General features: G+C 60.1%; 2 protein-coding genes across 6 annotated transcripts in view; one reads left to right on the top strand and one right to left on the bottom strand.

The window, feature by feature from the left end:
* The window catches only part of CERK (ceramide kinase), a 215,672-nt gene that overhangs the window by 120,268 nt on the left and 77,880 nt on the right, over positions 1–17,524 (bottom strand). The gene's annotated exons all lie outside the window — the stretch shown is intronic.
* The window catches only part of GRAMD4 (GRAM domain containing 4), a 78,173-nt gene that overhangs the window by 36,990 nt on the left and 23,659 nt on the right, over positions 1–17,524 (top strand). For 4 of the 5 annotated variants that reach the window (XM_082422197.1, XM_082422196.1, XM_082422195.1 and 1 more), the window contains one exon: positions 1,258–1,378. In XM_082422197.1, the coding sequence (XP_082278323.1) occupies positions 1,258–1,378 (121 nt within the window). Of the gene's footprint in view, positions 1–823; positions 1,097–1,225; positions 1,379–17,524 lie in introns of those variants that run through there. The other variant, XM_082422198.1, reaches the window with a different exon arrangement.

Here is a 17,524-nt window from a genome sequence, read left to right as displayed (position 1 = left end):
GGGAAGTTGCTGACATAATGGAGTCCAGCGTTCTGCTTCCGAATCAGTGTAGAGCCGCCTTTCCGGGCCAGCCTCTGCCCTCCACTCTGCGGCCACCACCTTGGGCGCCGAGGTTGGGGATGGGCTGGGGAGGGACAAATGGGCGAGCCTGGGCCATCTTCCCCGCGCAGAGCAGGGGGCATACCCTGCCTTTCGCCTACCGCCCAGTCTCGCCATACCTGCCCCTGCCAGGCCCACGGGGTGGGCAGGTAAACATGGCCTGGTCCCTGCCCTCTGGGACCTCATGCCCTGGTAGCCAGAGCAGCTGAAAGTCCAGGAGGTCACGTGCCAGGACAGGGCAGCCATGGGCTAGAGGGTCTTACCGGCCCCCGTTGTTCCCCAGTGTGAGCTGCTGCTTCCCGGGGCGTGGCCTCCGAGCAGGTTACCTGTGCCTGGAGCAGTCACCGGGGCTGTCACGGGCCCTGTCCATGCCGGGTGTCCCCTTCCTCACCCTGCCTTCGGGGGGTGGTCGTGGAGACCAAAACTGGGGAGTCAGATTCCCCCCATTGCATGGCAGGGCGCTCAGGTGCCGCCCTCACCAGGTCAGCGGTGGGGTGGGCGTGAGCTGGCAGCCCTGCTGCGCCCCGGGCAGGCCTGGCTGTGCCGACGTGCGCACCCCTTTCCAGCGGGCAGCGGTGGCCTGAAACAGGAGCCTGCCCTGGGCCCGGCGGGATGGCGGGTGGTGGCTTTAATTAGCCTTCTGTGGGAAAGGACAGGCCCCTGTTTGGAGTTCGCTCACCTCAGAGCCTGGCACGTGGACACGCCCTGCCCCACCTCCCCGGAGTCCTGTTGCTGCCCCTCCCAGGGCAAGAGGGCGACAGGCCCTGTGGCCAGGCCCACCCTCCTCCTGGGAGGTCGCCACTCGGGCCAGGGCAGGTTCCGATGGTTTCCTTCCCTCTGCAGCCTGAGAGTTGTGTTGTGACCGTCAGGAGGCTTAGCGTCACGCTTCCGGTTTTGCCTTTACTATTGCTGAAAGTCAGCCTCACTGGGGCTCTGAGGACGTCCCCGTTGTCTGAAATTTCCCTTCCACCGACCGGCGAAGCCGAGGTGAACTGATGCGAGTTCTAAGGCAGAGCCAGTGTCTTCCTAGGCCAGTGGGCCTGTGGACCAGCCCTTCTAGACCACGGGGTCCTTGCGGGTACCCCTTAGAGAACTGGTCGATGTGGACCCAGGGTGCTTCCGGGAGGCTCCTCTGAGCTCTTGGTGTTTTCCTTCTAGGCTGGTCCAGGGACCCTCATCATGGCTGCAGGAGTCCAGGACTTTAACCGGACAGAGTTTGATCGCTTAAATGAGATCAAAGGTCACCTGGAAATCGCGTTACTGGAAAAACACTTCTTACGTGAGTACCAGTGGGGGAGGGAGGGGCAGAGGGGACGCTGTCCTGCAGGAGTGCAGCTGGGTCACAACAGGTGTCACCAGGCTAGCAGTGGGGACAGGTGTGGACGTCCCCACACGGCCTTTTGCGTCCTGGGTCTGCATCTCCCTTTGCTGCTCCACGAAGCTCAGCACTCCTGTCTGGATGGCCACGATGCCTTTACTCTGAGATAGATGAGAACGTCACTGGGGAAGGAATAAGACGTCCCCTGGAAGTTCTCACTATGTTAGTGAATCTGGTGCATGGCCATGGTTAACTCGGCATGTAATAGAGCTTTCTGGAGGAATCTGAAATTTTCTGTTGTGTGTAGTTTGCACATCAAGGAGGGAGTGTGGGAGGGGGCACAGTGGGGTTTTATTGTCTGTTGGCTGCGGGCATGGGTACCTTGGCATTTGGCATTTGTGTTGCTTAACTGTCGGCCCTCCTGCTGGGGGTGTTGGCCTCTGGGTAGTGATGATAGTAGAGATGGTTCTGGAAGGGCCTGCGGGGCTCCTCCCAGAGATGATCTCATTTGATGAGTTGCCTTTGCTCCTCTCACCACCCCTCTGTCCTGCCTTGCAGACGAGGAAACGGAGGCACCAGGGCTAAGAAAAGTGATCCTACTGGTAGGTTAAGTCTTCTGACTAGTAGGGGGTTTAAACCAGGCAGACTAGCCCTGAAGCCCCCGCATGTGACACAGTGTTTTCACAGCTGACACCAGGGTGTGGGCGATGATATTAGGGAAAAAATACAGGGAGAAAGAAGCAGCTTCGCCCCTGTGTGCCCAGAGCCAGTCACGTCTGGGCCACGAGGAGAGCCGCCCGGGCCCAGGAGGAAGGGCCCCTTGGGTGTCATGCCCAGCTGGGGTCTCCCTCTGATACCTGGGACCAAGCAACTGGCGCCCTTGCTTGCCCGCAGGCACCCGCTCTCTGTCCCCACCTGAGTCCTCTCCCTCTTTCGTCTAGTGTCTCCCTCGTTTATGTGACAAGTGTCATCTGAGCTCCAGCCGTGGGCACCCCGGCTGTGCCGCCCATGCAGCACGCGGGGCCCGTTGCCTGCAAACGAAGGCGGGGTGTCAGCGCTGCGGCGGGAAGCCTTGGGGGCCTGCCTTCTTCTCCCAGAAGTGGGCGGCGTGGCTCTCACTATATTTCTGTGCACCTTCCAGCCACCAGGTGCTGCAGCCCTGTCTGCCCCCAGGCCCCTCTTCCTGGTCAGTACCTCCCTGGGCGAGCGTGCGTGTGCACGCACGTGTGTACGTGCACGAGCTCTGGGCGTGTGCCCGTCTGCACCCCGCCGGCCAGCGCTCGCCCGCAGGGTCCGAGCACCGAGGTTCTGAGGACGGCGCTGTGGAGTGACTCAGTCTCCCTGCGAGTCTGAGGTTGCGGCTGAGCTGGCTGGGGACACGGGGCCGGGCTGGGTCTGCGGGACTTCCTGTGCTGTGGGCGGTGAGGGCCCTGCCTGGTTAGGCCCTGGTGCCTGTGGCCTCGGCCTTCGCCGAGCTCCCGCGGGGCGGCTCTGCGTGAACGGCGGGGCGGCCCAGGTGGTCTCGCCAGTGCTGAGCAGGCCCCGCTGGGTGGAGGCTGTGCTGGGCAGCAGAGCTGGACGGCCCTGCTCGAGGCAGCAGTGGGTGGAGCCTTCTGAAAGCGCCTTTGGTGGGTCACGCGGAGGATATTGGTGGTTTCACGGGGTTCGAGGAACCAGCAGAGTCAAGGGCTCTCAACGAAAGGGGAAGGGTCTGTGAGAGCATCCAACAGGGAGGCCCCCCCCGGCCGGGGAGGGGCAGCGTGAGGCTTCCAGGAGAAGGGCTTACGGGCGGGGCGGGCGGGGAGCGAGTGTCCACCAGGCAGCCGGGTGGGCCGGACAGCTGCGACCCACAGGGATGCCTGTCTGGGGCCACCCTGCTCTGTGTTGAAAAAAGGAAAAGAAAAGAGGCCTCCTGGCTCCGGATCGGCGTCGCGGGCGTCCTTGGACCGGTCCTCGTGGTCTGTCCTCCGTGTTTTACCAGAAGAGTAAAACAGTGGGTAGCTCATGTTGTAAAAGTGCAGAGTTCCACTTTGGCAGCCCGGGGCCAGATGGGGAAGGTAATAATTATGGGCATTTTTTTTTTAGTTATGGGAAATTTTAGGTGGATCAGAAATAGAGAGCGTGGTGTAACGCGCCTCTCATGCACCTGCCGTCCGTTTCAGCAAGAATCGGCTCGCGGCCAGGCTCGTTTCCTCCAAGCCCCCACCTACAGCCCCTCTCCCCCAGGTCTTTTGAAGCAAATTCCAGCCAGCATTCTGTCATTTGACCCATAAATATTTTAGTAGATAGCTCATCGTGGGTTTTTGTTTTTGTTTTTTGGCCGTGCCGCGCGGCTTGCGGGATCTTAGCTCCCTGACCAGGGATCGAACCTGCACCCCCTGCAGTGGAAGCACAGAGCTCTTTCTAACCCCTGGACTGCCAGGGAAGTCCCTCATTCTGTTTTAAAAACAAAAGTCCCGAGTCCAGTATTACAACTAAAAAAATCAAGTTTTTCTTGAATATCATCAGATACCCAACTTAAGCTCCAATTTCCCCAGTTGTCTGGTCATTTTTTGGGCAACTTTGGAATCACACAAGGTCCATAGGTTGTGACTGGTAGATGTACCCCTCCTGTCTTTTACTCTGCCCGTTCTCCCTGCATCTGTTTTTGCTCTTTGTTGAGGAAACCAGGCCGTCTGTGGGTGGGGTCTCCACCCTGGACCTTGCTGAGCCCATCCCCGTGGTCCCGACACATGAGCCAGCGTGTCCCCCGTCCCTTGGCGCTGGTGGGGTGGGGGGGATCTTTGGGAGGACTCCCTCCCCGGTGGTGGTGGTGGTGGAGGTGCGTGCTTTCCTGAGGCCGTTTCTTTTGTCCTGTATCAGGACCTGGGTCATTATGGCTTCCATCCATCATCTCATTAGAGGTTGCAGATGGTAATTTTCGACTTCTGACATTCTTTGTCCATTTATTAACTGGACATATTTCTGAAAACTTAACTATTTGGTTGCCCCAAGATGTAGTTCATATAGGAGAGGCAGGAGACATGCTTGAATTTGTCCTTTGTATTTCCGGCTTTCAGAATAACGACTTGGTTCTCTGCTAGAACATCCTCCAGAGGGTGAGGGTGTTAGGCTTTTGCGGGGGGTTTTGCTGTCATCATGAGATCGTGGATTTAAACATAGTTTAATGAGTCTTAATCGCCATGTTTATCGTCTCATTGGTGCTCAGATAGCCCCACCTCTGGTCTGGGTTTGTCTTTTGTTTCCTCAGGATGAGACTCAGGTCAGAGTGTCACAGGTATGATGCTGTATCCACAGTGCATCTGACCAGGAGGTCTGTGATGTCATTTTGTCCCCATATGCATGTTGTAGAGAGTTTGTTTGGGTTTTTTAAAGATTAATATTGTAAAGCAACTATATTCCAATAAAAGTTAATTTTAAAAAAATTACATTAATTTTTGTAGTTATCTAAAATTGTTTCCATGGTTCCAAAGTCAGGGTATTTCCAGAGAAATCAGGTTTCTCTCCCTGTAACCCTCATTCCTTCTCTTCCCCTATAGATAGCCAGTTGTCTTTTAATTGTACAGTCTATCCTTCCATTGAATTTTTATAGAAGCAAATATGTATATTTGGTCTACCTCCCCCCTTAGATAAATGTTTGTGTGTTTTCACTTTCTCCGCACCGACATCACGTCCTGGAGGTCCCTCCAAAATGGTTCTCAAAGCTGTTCCGTGTTCCATCTGCAACTGCCCTGTGGCTGTAGGTTGTGGGTAACCTGCCTGCTCCTTGTGCCCTGTTACATAGTTACAGGTGGTTCTTAGCAGGCGGTCTGCGCCTTGAGTGCATGGTCCACACTTATTTCTATACCCTGAGGATCTGGCGCGATGCCCTGGATCTAATAGGAGTTCAGTGCTTGGAGGGATGCAGAGCTGGAGTTTGCACAGAGAGACTGTCCCTCCCTGCACTCTCTCTTCCGTCTCAGTACCCAGGGGAGTACGGTGTGGAAGAAAGGATGTAGACCCCCCTTGGGACCCACAGAGATGTTTTGGTTGCTGCTGAACCTGCATCTGTGTGCTAGGGTGGCCACCCCTGGTCTGCAGGGGGCCGCGGTGATGGGGAGCTTTGCTCTGGAGTTGGGACCCAGGCTTCTGGTTCCTGACTCAGGCCCGAGTGACCAGGTAGCCGTGGACATTTCACCATTCAGGGCCTGGTTGCCCCCATCCGTAAAACGCCTAAGTGGTCAGTGTTAAAGTTCCATTTAATTACCTGTAGTACTTTTTCTCCAGAAGCAGACTGTTATTCTTCTCGGAGAAGAGGAAATAGCCCAGGTTCACAGCGGCTTTCTTCGGTTATTAAATATTGAAGAGTACAAATGTTCCCGAGAGAAGATGGCAGAGGATGAAGAATGGGAAATTGAAATGCGTCCTGGCTCGGGACTGGGGGCAGGATCCTAAATTTGTTAAAGAAGCACATAAATAAATGAAAAGCATCATCCATTTTCATTTAGCCCGAAATGCATTTCGGTTGTTACTGCTTTTTGAGCACACACACACACACCCCTCCATAGTTTCTGAGCAGGAGTGTGCATTTATCGATCACCTGCTGGGTGCAGGCTCTGGGAAGGGAGATTCTCCAGCACCGTAAGCTGCACACACAGGCTCTTCCCGAAAGTGACTGGGCACGGAATATGGAGCTTAGAGGGAAAGTGCTTATGGGGTGTCAGGGGTCCGAGGCCTCCTGGGTGCTGGGCTAAGCCCGAGGGTCCCTGACCCGTGTGCAGGTGGTGTGTTGCCGGGCAGTTTCTTCTTCCCCACTTGACGTGAGGCCTGTGGACTCCTCTCTGGATGGACATGCCGGAGGGTGGTCCCCTCGGCCACACCCTGGGGGCTTGAGCCCTCGGGACAGGGATCCACCATCTCTGAGCCACCGACGCAGGTGCCAGACACACCGTGGTGGTTCCTGGGGAGGGTGCCTCTGGGAAAGGGGCCCTTTGCTCCTGAGCCCCTCTGCTCCCGGGAGCTCCCCTTCCTGCCCCAACACGCGGTGGGTCAGTGTGGCCGGCTGTGACCACCCTGGGAGGGCTTCCTGGAGAAGGTGGCCAGGGAGGTGGCAGGAGGGTGGCCGTCTATCTCCTGTGGACTGAGGGTCTCCCTCTGGTTGCCGAGGCTGAACAGAGGGGCCTGGAGGGGAGCAAGTTTCCGGGCGCCAGTCTGGGTGATTCAGGCTGAGGACGCTCTTTCTCACCCCTGAGAACAGCAGCGCGGGAGCTGCCCGCTGCTAGAGGCGTCCGATGGGGCAGCCATCCGAAGCCGGCCGGGGATGGGTTAGGTGTGGTGTCGATCGGATACCTCCGGACCCGCCCCTTTGGGCCCGGGCCTGCAGATGTCCCTCTGGGGGTCTGGCTTTTTAAAAAAAATATATAAATTTATTTATTTATTTATGGCTGCGTTGGGTCTTTGTTGCTGCGCGCGGGCTTTCTCTAGTTGCGGTGAGCGGGGGCTACTCTTCGTTGCGGCGCGCAGGCTTCTCACTGCGGTGGCTTCTCTTGTTACAGAGCACAGGCTCTAGGCGCGTGGGCTTCAGTAGTTGTGGCACTCGGGTTCAGTAGTTGTGGCTCGCGGGCTCTAGAGCGCAGGCTCAGTAGTTGTAGTGCACGGGCTTAGTTGCTCTGTGGCACATGGGATCCTCCCGGACCAGGGCTCGAACCCGTCTTCCCTGCACTGGCAGGTGGATTCTTAACCACTGTGCCACCAGGGAAGTCCCGGTCTGGCTTTTTAAAAAAACTCTGCTCCTCCTGTGTACTCGGTGATGCTGAGCTGAGAGGATAAAGTCCCAGTGCCAGAGGCTGGGTCGGACAGTTCTGCCCCTGTAGCGATGCGCTTGTCGAGTGGTTTCTGCCCTTTCGTGAGGACGGCAAATGGGTGACCCAGACGGATGGGAAGGGAGCAAACAGGTCGGATAACCGGCAGATGAAGACAGAGATGAGACTGCATGTCCATATCATAGAGAACTTATCTGGGGAAAAAATGAAATTGGCCCCGAAGAAAATGGCGTGTCTGACCCGCTGGGCTGGCTCTGAATTGCATATTTCTAGGTCACTCCTGCTGCCCGGTGGGAACCTGCTCCTTGCTTATCCCTGCAGATGTCCGGCCCTGCCTCCTCGCTGGACAGAGGCGAGCTGGCCCACCAGGCAGTCCTGGCTCAGCGCCCAGCAGAGCACGTCCCCCGCCTGGGCCCTGAGTGCTCGGGCAGGAGGAGGAGTGGGGCTGCGGGCTGGGCACACACATGTTTCCTGGTTCGGTGCTGGCCAGGGCCCTGGAGCCCGGACCTTGGCCGTCAGAGCAGCGCGCCACCTCTTGCTGAAAGGCGGTCATCGGTTCCTGAAAATCAGCTGTTCTGGGTGGAAACACTGGCTGGGATCCTGTTCCTTCTTATTTTACACGGGACACGTTTTAATGCACCGCTTCTTCACCCCAGACCCCCAGTCAGTTTCCTAAAATGTATGTGAAAGGCAGTGGTGTGCCAGCATCTAGGCTGCAGCCTGTCGTGTGGGCACATAAGAGCTTAAAGCAGCACTGCTTCCTGGTGACCAGGCCATCAGTGTGGTGGGGGATGGTTTGTTCATCGTTCCATAAACTCTACCTCTGCATCCAGCAGCAAGTAGCACAGCGGTGAGTCAACGCTGGGGAAAATTGCAAACGGAAGTTTACCACGAAAGCACGGCCTTTCCCGTGATGAACTGTTTTCCTTGAGGGGAGAGGGTGCAGGAAGGGAGGGGAATGACGTGGCTGCTTCTTTACTGGTTGCTGCAAGCATGCCCTCGGTTCAGGACCCGATACTTGGCACTTTGGGAGGGCGTGGCTCTGCCTTCTAGAAAGGTCCGAGGTCATGGGGTGGGGGGATCCAAATTAAACTGGGAGGCCGGGAGAGTTCAGTCTGGGGAGAGTTGAGGAGGGAGGTGAAGGGCAGAGCCTAGGACCACGGGGTGGGGCCTCCAGGTGTGCAGCCTGCCACCTGGCCAGGACCCAGAAACAGCTTTGTGAGTGGTCCCTGCATTTTGCACACCTGGCCGGTGGGAAGGAGTTTTATTTAAGGATTATCACTTGATTTTTATTTTTGGCTGTGGCTGGGCCTGTTGAATTGTGTGCCAAGAGGACTCTTGCTTGAGAGTTCTACTTTTACAGGTTTAAAAATAGCCTCAAAGCTGTGTTCCTACCTCCTGGTGGCTTCCCTGGGGGCTGGGGTAGTGGGCTGGGCTATGGCCCTGCTGCCTGGGCATGGGTGGGCATGAGCCCAGGCGTCCCCTCTGTCTCCCTGAGCCAGTCAGGGTGGCCGTGGGCCGATAGGGGTGCACCTGGAGTCGCTGGTCAGGTGCTGTCCCTGCCCTTTTCCTTGTAGGCTTGGGGAGGCATGAAGGCTGGACCACGTGGGTGGGCCGGCCGTCCTGGTGGGTGAGTGCTGCGCGAAACGCTTTGCCACAAGGAGCTGCTTTCCTGTGTTCGGGGCTCCACGCCTGTAGCCCATTTTGCCTCTCCCTCTGAAAGCGCTGGTTTGCCAGCACGCTGGTCGGGGTGTTAGAGCATGCTCAGGTTTGTTTGGACTCCGGGCTGCGTGAAGGGGGCATTTTGGATGCAGAAACCAAGCTTTAGAAAGTCACGTTGGACACCTGCGTGAGGGTCCCTCTGGGCTCGCAGAGCAGCCCGGGCCTCCCCCTTCTCCCTGTTACACTCTGCTGCCTGCCTGCTCTTGTGGGAGGTGGGTGGGAGCAGGCTGAACCCCCTGCGGAGCTGGCCCTGGTTTCCCTTCGGGGCCATGCACCTGGCTGCTGGGCTTTGCTCACGTGGGTGTCCTGCTGAGCGGGGGCCCAGTGAGGGAACTGATGAATTATGGTGCAAACGTCTCTCTCCTGGGCGTGCCCCTCCCATCTTAGAAGGTTCGGGGGTTCTGAATCCTATCTTGGGCAGGTATTCTGGCTCCCCTGGCCTCCTGCAGGCTTCCTTCCCATCCCCTGGCTGGCCCCGGCCATCTGCCGGGTCAGCAGATGCCACAGAGCCGGCACCAGGTCATGAAAAGGAGAGAATCATCAGGCTGGGAGCTGTGCCATGTGACCCAGGCAAACCCTGTGACCGCTGGTGCAGAGGCCCTTCCCGCCCTGCCGGGCTGTGCCTCCTACTCCTGGGACCCCTGCCCAGGTATGAAGCTGCCTTTCCTGGCCCACCTGCATGGCTGCGGAGGTGCAGAGAGGCTCAGGAGGGGGACCCGAGAGTGGGCCTCTGTCAGGACGCGCCTGTGGAAGGTCACGGGCTCGTGGCAGGCATGACTCCAGGATGCTCTGCGCTGGTACTTCTCACCGTGAGAGTTTGGCGAAGTCAGTGAAGCATCATCAGTGGGGGCGTTAGGGGCACAGCCAGAGGTGAGGAGCAGAGGGATGGGAGGGAGGGGGCCGGCTGGGACCCCCAGCACTCCCCAGGGGCCACTTGACCTGCTAAAGGAGGACTCTTCTTACGGCCTGCGGATTCTCTGGGGGCGGGAAGACCCCCTCTGGGCTTGGTGGAAAGAGGGGGGATTGTCCCCCCCTCCCAGAGCCAGCTCAGCCTCCTTGGCCCGAGAGTATTGTCTCACCGGGAGTGTGGTGGGCAGAGTCATGGCTCCCCACAATGTCCTCGTCCTGATCACCAGAACCTGTGACTGTGTCACCTCACGAGGCCAAAGGGGCTTTGCAGACGTGATTGAGTTAAGGGTCTGAGATGGGGAGATGGGCCTGGGTTATCCAGGTGGACCCAGTGTCGTCACAGGGGTCCTTGTGAGAGGGAGGCGGGGGGCTCAGAGAAAGAGGAGGAGAGTTGACAATGGAGTCAGAGGTCGGGGCGATGTCCCTGATGGCGAGGGGTCACCGGCCAAGGAATGTGGGTGCCTCTAGAAGCAGAAAGGGCCAGGAAGTGGACTTTCTCCTGGAGCCAGCCCTGCCCACACCTTGACTTGAGCCCCTCGAGACCCATTTCAGACTCTGACCTCCAGAGCTGTAAGAGGACACACTCTTCCACTCCGTCTGTGGTGACTTATTACAGCAGCAGTAGGAAATCAACGTGGGAGGGGCCCTGTGTGTGGCATTGCACCCCTGCCCCCACCTGCAGGAGACCCTCCCGGCCCCCGACTGACGGAGCAGGGGCACAAGGGGAGCCCTTTGCTGCCGCAGGTGGTATCCGGGGCTGGTGGCCCGAAGGCCAGGCCACTGCGGAAGAGGCCATGAGCTGGGCTCTGAGGTTGGAGGGCAGCCCGAGGAGAGCCGCGGGGGCCAGAGGCCAGCTGCCACGGGCCCTGACAGCCCCTGGGGGACACGGTCCCGTTGGGGGGCTGCGCAAGACGAGGCCACCTTCTGAGTGACCGGCTCAGCGCTTTCCGCCTGGCGGGAAGTTGGCCTCCTGTTTCTTCTCTATCCGAGAGGAGGAGGAAAATTGATTTCAGGGATTTGTATCGTCTTTGTCCTGTGCAAGGAGCCAGCTGTGCTCTGCACTGCAGTTGACCTAAATATGTCGCCGGAGGGAGCAGACCCATAATATCCGCCGTCATGGGGTCTAATCATCGTGGCAGGCGTGGGGAGAGTTGCCTGGCCTTGGGGCAGCCATTTGCTCAGAGAAAGGCTTGTAGGAGAGAAATGATCAGAATGCTGATGGGTTTTATTTGTTTAGCTGTCTTTGTGCCCCCAGGAGAGGAGGCACCTGGAAGAGGCGGGAAGGCTTCTTAACGTTTGCTGTGAACTGGGACGAGTGGATGTGCCAGGCTGTGCCCAAGTGTCCTTGTCTGCGGGGCCGCTGTCCCCTCACTGGCTTGGGGGGGGCGGCTTTGAGGAGTGAGGAGGGCAGGACTGCGGGGGTTCCTGGGAGGAGGGAGGAGCCCGCTGGTCTCGGCTCCACAGAGCGGCCACCCCGGAAAGGCCCAGGAGAGCAAGGGGCAGCTTGAGGGGTGATGGTGCCCGCGGGAAGGGCAGGGCCGAGGGGGCTTTTTCAGGAGCCCAGGTTAAGAGGACATGGCCCGAGTCCCCCCCTGCCTCCAGGACTGGAGTCCGTGAGTGTGTCTGCACGCTTGCAAGCAGGCGAGGAGCATCCCTGGAGCTTGGGACGGGAGCTGTGTGTCCGCACGTGTCCACAGCGGCCTGGCTGACCATCTCCACATGGTGGGAACCAGCTGCACGTGACCCCTCGCAGGTGAGTGGCGTGGGGAAGGGAGTTCGGGGGCTTTGAGGAAAATGTGGTTTCCTGTGGATGACGCTGTGGATGAGGAGGCGGCCGGGGGTGCCTTGCCCTTCAGGTGGAGCCAAGGTCCACAGAGGGGACTGGAGGGTGCGTGGGCGATGGGGTTCAGAGGAGCAGATGGGAAGGCACCCAGCACCCCGAGCTCGGCTCCCAGGAGCAAGGCCATGGTGGCGTGAAGCCCCTCGCCTGTTTTCCCCCGTGAAGCTCCCTGGCCGGCGAGTCCGCCCACGCCTGTCCTCGAGAGGCGGTGGGAGCCCCTGCACACCCGGCCGAGCCCGAGGCGGCCCCCCCTCCCCGGGGACGCACTCTCACTACTGCGGAGGGCCGGCCGCCCGGAGCCCGGGGGGCGGGTCTCTGCGGGGGGTCCCTGGGAGCTTCACCCACCCTCACCCGGTGCGCCTCGACTGAGCACTGCTGTAAGCCAGGCCCTCCGTGGGGGCCTCCGAAGTGGGTCCCGCAGGAGGAGGCTGAGCAGTGCTCCGCAGGCGCTCACGAGGGCAGAGGGTCTCCACGTGGCTCCAGGGCCCAGGCTCTCCCACTGCCAGGGGGAGCGCGTCCTCTCCGAAGGGGGCCCCAGGGCCCCGCCTGCGTCGGGACAGGAGACCCGCCTCCCGAGGGTCCAGGGTCCAGCAGGACGCTGCACCCGGGTGGCCCTGGGGTCAGGTCACGCAGGCGAGGTGCCTGGGGCACCACCATATGCCACTCTGGGCGGGTGTGGGTGCTTGGTCTCGGCAGCGTCCCCGCTTTGACAGAGCCTGGTGTGTTACACTTGCACGGCGAGTGTGTGCTCGTGGAGTTGTGTGCGGGCAGTGGCTTCTCCGCACAGCCAGGCGTACGTGGTGTGGGGCCCAGTGGAGGTCCCCGTGGAGGCTGGGGCTCCTGAGCGGATTACGTGTCCGGGCTCTGGACCCCCGATCGTCTGAGTGCCCCCCGCCACCTCCCAGCAGGTGCTCTGTGTGCAAGGACATCACAGGTGGGGACTCTGAGTGCCCTTGAGTCCTCAGGGCCAGGGTCCCCGGGAACCCCAGTATGAGGCGGGGGGAGGCCGAGGCCCGAGGTTTGGGGCCCGCGTGCCTGGCGTGCAGGATGCAGACGTCCCTCAGATGCTGGTGGCCGGCCACTCACTCTTGGCACCGTTTGCTGAATTCCCACCATGGCACCCCCCCCCCCCCACCACTGGTGTCCTCTCTGCCTGGTTCTCGACCAGCCTGGTGCGTGTGTCCTGCAGTTCACTTGCTGTGCTGTCCCCACTGCCCAGTGTCCATTCACCGCATCTGTCCTGGCTTCCCCTTGAGCCAGGCTGGGTCCTGGGCCGTCACAGACAGTGAATCAGACGGGGTCCTCCCTCTGGGGCCTGAGTTGGGGCATCCTGCAGCTGAACGTGACTTAGGAATGTGGCATGCTTACCAGGGGTCGTGTTTGCTGAGCCCCTCCCTGTGGAGCTGTGTCACCTGAGGGAATCCCCTCCCATCACCCTGGGGAGGACCCGTGTTGTCCCTGACAGGAAAAAGCAAGACCCGCAAGAGAAGATGACAAAGGGCCACATAAGATGGGAGGGGGTCGGGGGGGTCTCTCTGGGGGAAAATGGCGCTTGAGCCAGCACTGAGGTCGAGGGGCACCAGCATGTGCGAAGGTCCTGGGGCGGGATCTGACTGTGGAGGCATTTGGGCACCTGAGAGAAGGCTCCTGTGGCTTGAACCCAAAGAGCAAAGGTGAGAGCAAGAGCACAGGACGTCGAAGTTGGGAGTGGGGTGGGGCCTCAGGCTGGAAGGACTCCCTGTGTGGCCAGTTTGGGCGGGACAGCGTCAGGTTCTGACTTACACTTTAGAGGAGCCTCTGACTGCCGTTTGGAGCCAGACTGGAGGGTGTGAGGAGAGCTGGGGTGCCAGTTAGGAAGCCGGGTGCGAGCCGAGATGAGAGCGGGTGGGTTTGGGGGTGTTTGGAGGAAGAACCCCGACAGGTGGGGGTGAGGGCCCTGCCCATCTGCACCTGGCACGGGGCCCCTCTGCTGTAAATAAGCCAGACTGAGAGGGGTGGGGCATAGCTCTCCTGGGGCTGGCGGTCCGAGGCCTGGCTTCCCGCAGCCCCGGAGCAGGGGTCTCTGCTCTCCTGTCACCCGTCTCCGTGGCTGCTCTTCGCTCATTGCCTGGCCCCGGCTGGACCCTGCTTCTGAGTCTTAACTTGGAAATGTCCCCCAGGCCCTAGGCAGAGGCTGGCCCCTCCCCCTGGTCCCCCGCTTTGTGAGGCCCCTTTACAGAGCCTCTCCTGTGCCCCTGGGAGGCACCAAGTCCAGTGTGTTGGGAGGCCATGGTCCTCAGGGAAACTAGGCGGCACGAGGGCCGCGCTGCTTCACCCCAGGACTGAAGGGGGGTCTCTGGAGGAGACCGTGGCTAACAGGAGCCAGGTGGGATGGCTCCCTGTGGGCTTGGCGTGGTGCCCTCCCAGCCCCCTTGTCTGGAGGGTCTTCTCCCAGGGGGTGGGAGGGACCACAGGGCCCTGAAGAATGCTGAGCCACGTGCCCAGATCAGGGCAGAGCCCAGCAGGAGGGGCAGCGCGGGAGGCCCCGAGGACTCCAAATATTTACCGAGCACGTGGATGCCGGCACCCGGCAAACCTAAACATCTGCCCCTCGTTAGTGGCCAAATCGGGCGAGTCCTGAACTCCCCAGGTGGGAGGTGGGGCTGGCGCCTCTCCTTCCTGCCCCCGCCCCGGACGCCCGCGAGAGGCAGCAGGGTCCCCCCATGGCTCTGCCTGCACGGGGCGGGGCGGCCGCTGTGTAGACACGGCCGCTCTGCCAGCCCATCTGTTTCTGGGGCCTGGGGCTGTCATACTGACCTTGGCCTGAATTTTGGGTCTTGGGCTCGGCCCTGTGTCCCCAGGTCTGGTGAGGTGGCCAGGACAGGAGAGGAACCTGCTGGGTCCCCCTGAGCCCCATCCTATCCAGAAAGCAGGTTCCAGGCCAGCGAGGGTCTCACTTGTCCGGCAGCGAGGGCAGCGGATCCTGGCCTCCCCTGGGCTCCAGTCTACGCCCCTGATTTTGGTGAATTAGTTGGTCACATTCTGAGGTCTCAGGAATGCCTTTTGGGACTTGCCAAGTGAGGCTTCTCCTGTGGGAATTTCCATTGCAGCCTGTCAACCCCACGATTGGGGTGGTCTGTGACCCACCACCCGGACCATGGCTGCCACACGCCACACGTGGGGCTGACTTCTGGGTAGAGGGAGCGCTGAGCTGACCCTCAGCCAGACCCTGGAGCCCACCGCTGCACGTAAAGCAGCCTCGGTCCCACCCGGCAGGCCGGTGACCCTGACCCTGGGCCGTCGTGGTGTTGGCTCGGAAGTCTGCCGACCTCCTGGGCCCGGGGAGGGTCGTCCCTCTGTCACTGTTGTCAGAGGTCGCGTTCCTCTATCCGGGGGGCTGCTCGGTCTGTTTTCCCCGAGGCTGTTGAAAAGGCTCCGCTTGGACATGGCCAGTGGGGGCCATGGGCTGGGTGTCTGGGGTTCACCCTGCCGCCCGGCGGCCGGCTGACGCTCCCCGAGGGCTCCCGCGATGTGGACGCCGCGGGCCGGGCACAGAGGCCCACCTGCTGGAGCTCCCGGGGCCTGGAGCGAGCGGCACCCGCAGGGTCAGGCAGGCCCTGCACTCACAGCTGCTGCTGAGTTACATCTGCAGAGAGCGCTCAGGAGCCAGCGTCTCAGCAGTGTAGGCTGTTGTCATTGTCACCAAGCGACCGGGGGAGTTGGGTCTCGGGGGAAAGCATACTGACCACAGGCTGAGCTGCAGGCGGGCGAGCACAGCCCCGCCCCATGGGAGCCCGTGTGGTCCCTTGCCCGGGACCATCTCGGGGACTCTGGCAGGCGCTACCCCTGCTGCCTGGACGCTCCCCTCTCAGGTGCACGGGGCTCGATCCTCCTGTGCAGCCCTGCTCACGTTTGTCCTAGGCTCAGGCTCACTGAACAGGGCTGTTCCTACGGCCCAACCCGCCCCCACCCCCTCCGCCCCCCCCGCCGCCGAGGGTGGCTCTCTGTGTGGGTCACTTCTTCATCACAAGTGTCCGGAGCGTTCCTGGTGCACGAGGCTGCCCAGCGCTCACTGCTGGAGTGGCCGATGCGGGCTCTGAGCTGCTCTGGTTCAGCCTGGCCCAGGCCGTCAGGTTTGTCTTTCAACTTTAGCTGTTTGCAGAAAAGCGGAAATGGGATCATTGGCCCAAAGCAGCTGCCCGCGGAGGGGCCGATCTCTGGTCTTGGCCCTCGACACGCTGTCGCGTGGGGAATGGGTGTCTGTCAAGGCTGTGACTCCACGTGGCTTTGTAGCTGGGCCACGGCATGCGCTGCGGCTGCTGTGGCTGTGTCCCTGCTGCACCACTGTCCCATCTGCGCGTGGGCAGCCTTGCCCTAGGGCCCTGGTGGAGCTGAGCGAGGGGTGTGGCGGCGGCCTCGTGTGCCTCTTCGTAGCCCCAGGTCCTCTGCCCTCCGTGAGTCTGGGGCCTGCCTGTCCCGGGTGGGCGGTGGCTTCTCCAGGGTCACATCTTTGAGAACGCTGAGGAGTGAGGGCTCACGCCCAGGAAATGCAGGAGGTGGGAAGAGGGGTGAGGACGGTGTCACCGTGGGGCCGTGACGAGAACGAGCCCCCCATGTACCGGTTCAGAAACAAGAAAAAGCGATTTCTGACGTGACTTGGGTCTCGTATCTGCAGGAGCCTTAGGCCCGAGGGAGGTGACCTAAGATTTCCAGATGGGCTCGATTGCATCTTACAGTGATTACATCGTACAAAGGACTTGGGGCGGGATCCTGGAGAAGTTGCCTGCAGCTACCTGTCATTCCCCAGATGTCTGTGGGGCGACCGAGTGGGGAGGGGCTTTGCGGGATGGCGAAGGAGTTCCCCACCTGGAGGACAAGGGTCCTGGTTGCAGCTGGGCTGTGCTCACTTCTGGGGGGCGGGGGCGGAGAGCAGAACCCCTTCATTCACTCAGCAAGTGCTTGGGGCTCTCAGGTGCTCGGTGTAGACTGACCCCCAGTCCCAGGGCTGAGCCCTAATTTTAAAAATTTTTTAATTTATGGTTGATTTACAATGTTGTGTGAATTACTGCTGTATAGCAGAGTGATTCAGTTATACATATATATACGTTCTTTTTTATATTCTTTTCCATTATGGTTTATCCCAGGATGTTGAATATAGTCCCCTGTGCTCTACAGTAGGACCCTGTTGTTTATCCATTCTGTATATAATAGCTTACATCTGCTAACCCCAAACTCCCACTCCATCCTTCCCTCAACCCCCTTCCCCTTGGCAACTACCAGACTGTTCTCTATGTCCCTGAGTCTGTTTCTGTTTCATAGATTGGTTCATTTGTATCACATTTCAGATTCCACATATAAGTGATAGCGCACGTTATTTGTCTTTCTCTGTCTGACTGACTTAGTATAATCATCTCTGGTTGCATCCGTGTTGCTGCAAATGTGAGCCCTCACTCTTGAGTCAGCGGGTGATGCTTCCCGCTGCCGGGGGCTCTGGTCTGGGCCTGCAGCAGGACCAGCACCCGTCTGCCTCTGGTTGTGGCCTTGGGCCTCCTGCACGGCCGGCGCTGCCCGGGCACGTGCACGGCGGGCGGTGCACGCATGTTCTCCCATGGTGGGAGGAGGGTGGGTCTTTCCTTAGCTCCCCCTGTGGGCTCTTTGCTCCCATCGTCCCTGCAGCCTGGCTAGGCCCCCTACCCCACCGTCAGTGCCCAGGTAGGAGGAGAGCCGGAATCCCCGCCCTGGACCAGACTTAGGTCAGGAGCATCTGTGTCCCCCATGCAACTCTGCAGGACTTGCGTCAGGCTGGACTGGGCCTCTTCATCGATGCATAACTCACTTCTTCAGTAGAGGTAGCTG

Source organism: Balaenoptera physalus, assembly GCF_965194825.1.
Source record: "Balaenoptera physalus genome assembly, chromosome: 13".
In the NCBI taxonomy this organism is placed as follows: domain Eukaryota; kingdom Metazoa; phylum Chordata; class Mammalia; order Artiodactyla; family Balaenopteridae; genus Balaenoptera; species Balaenoptera physalus.
This window is presented reverse-complemented; position numbering and strand designations above follow the sequence as displayed.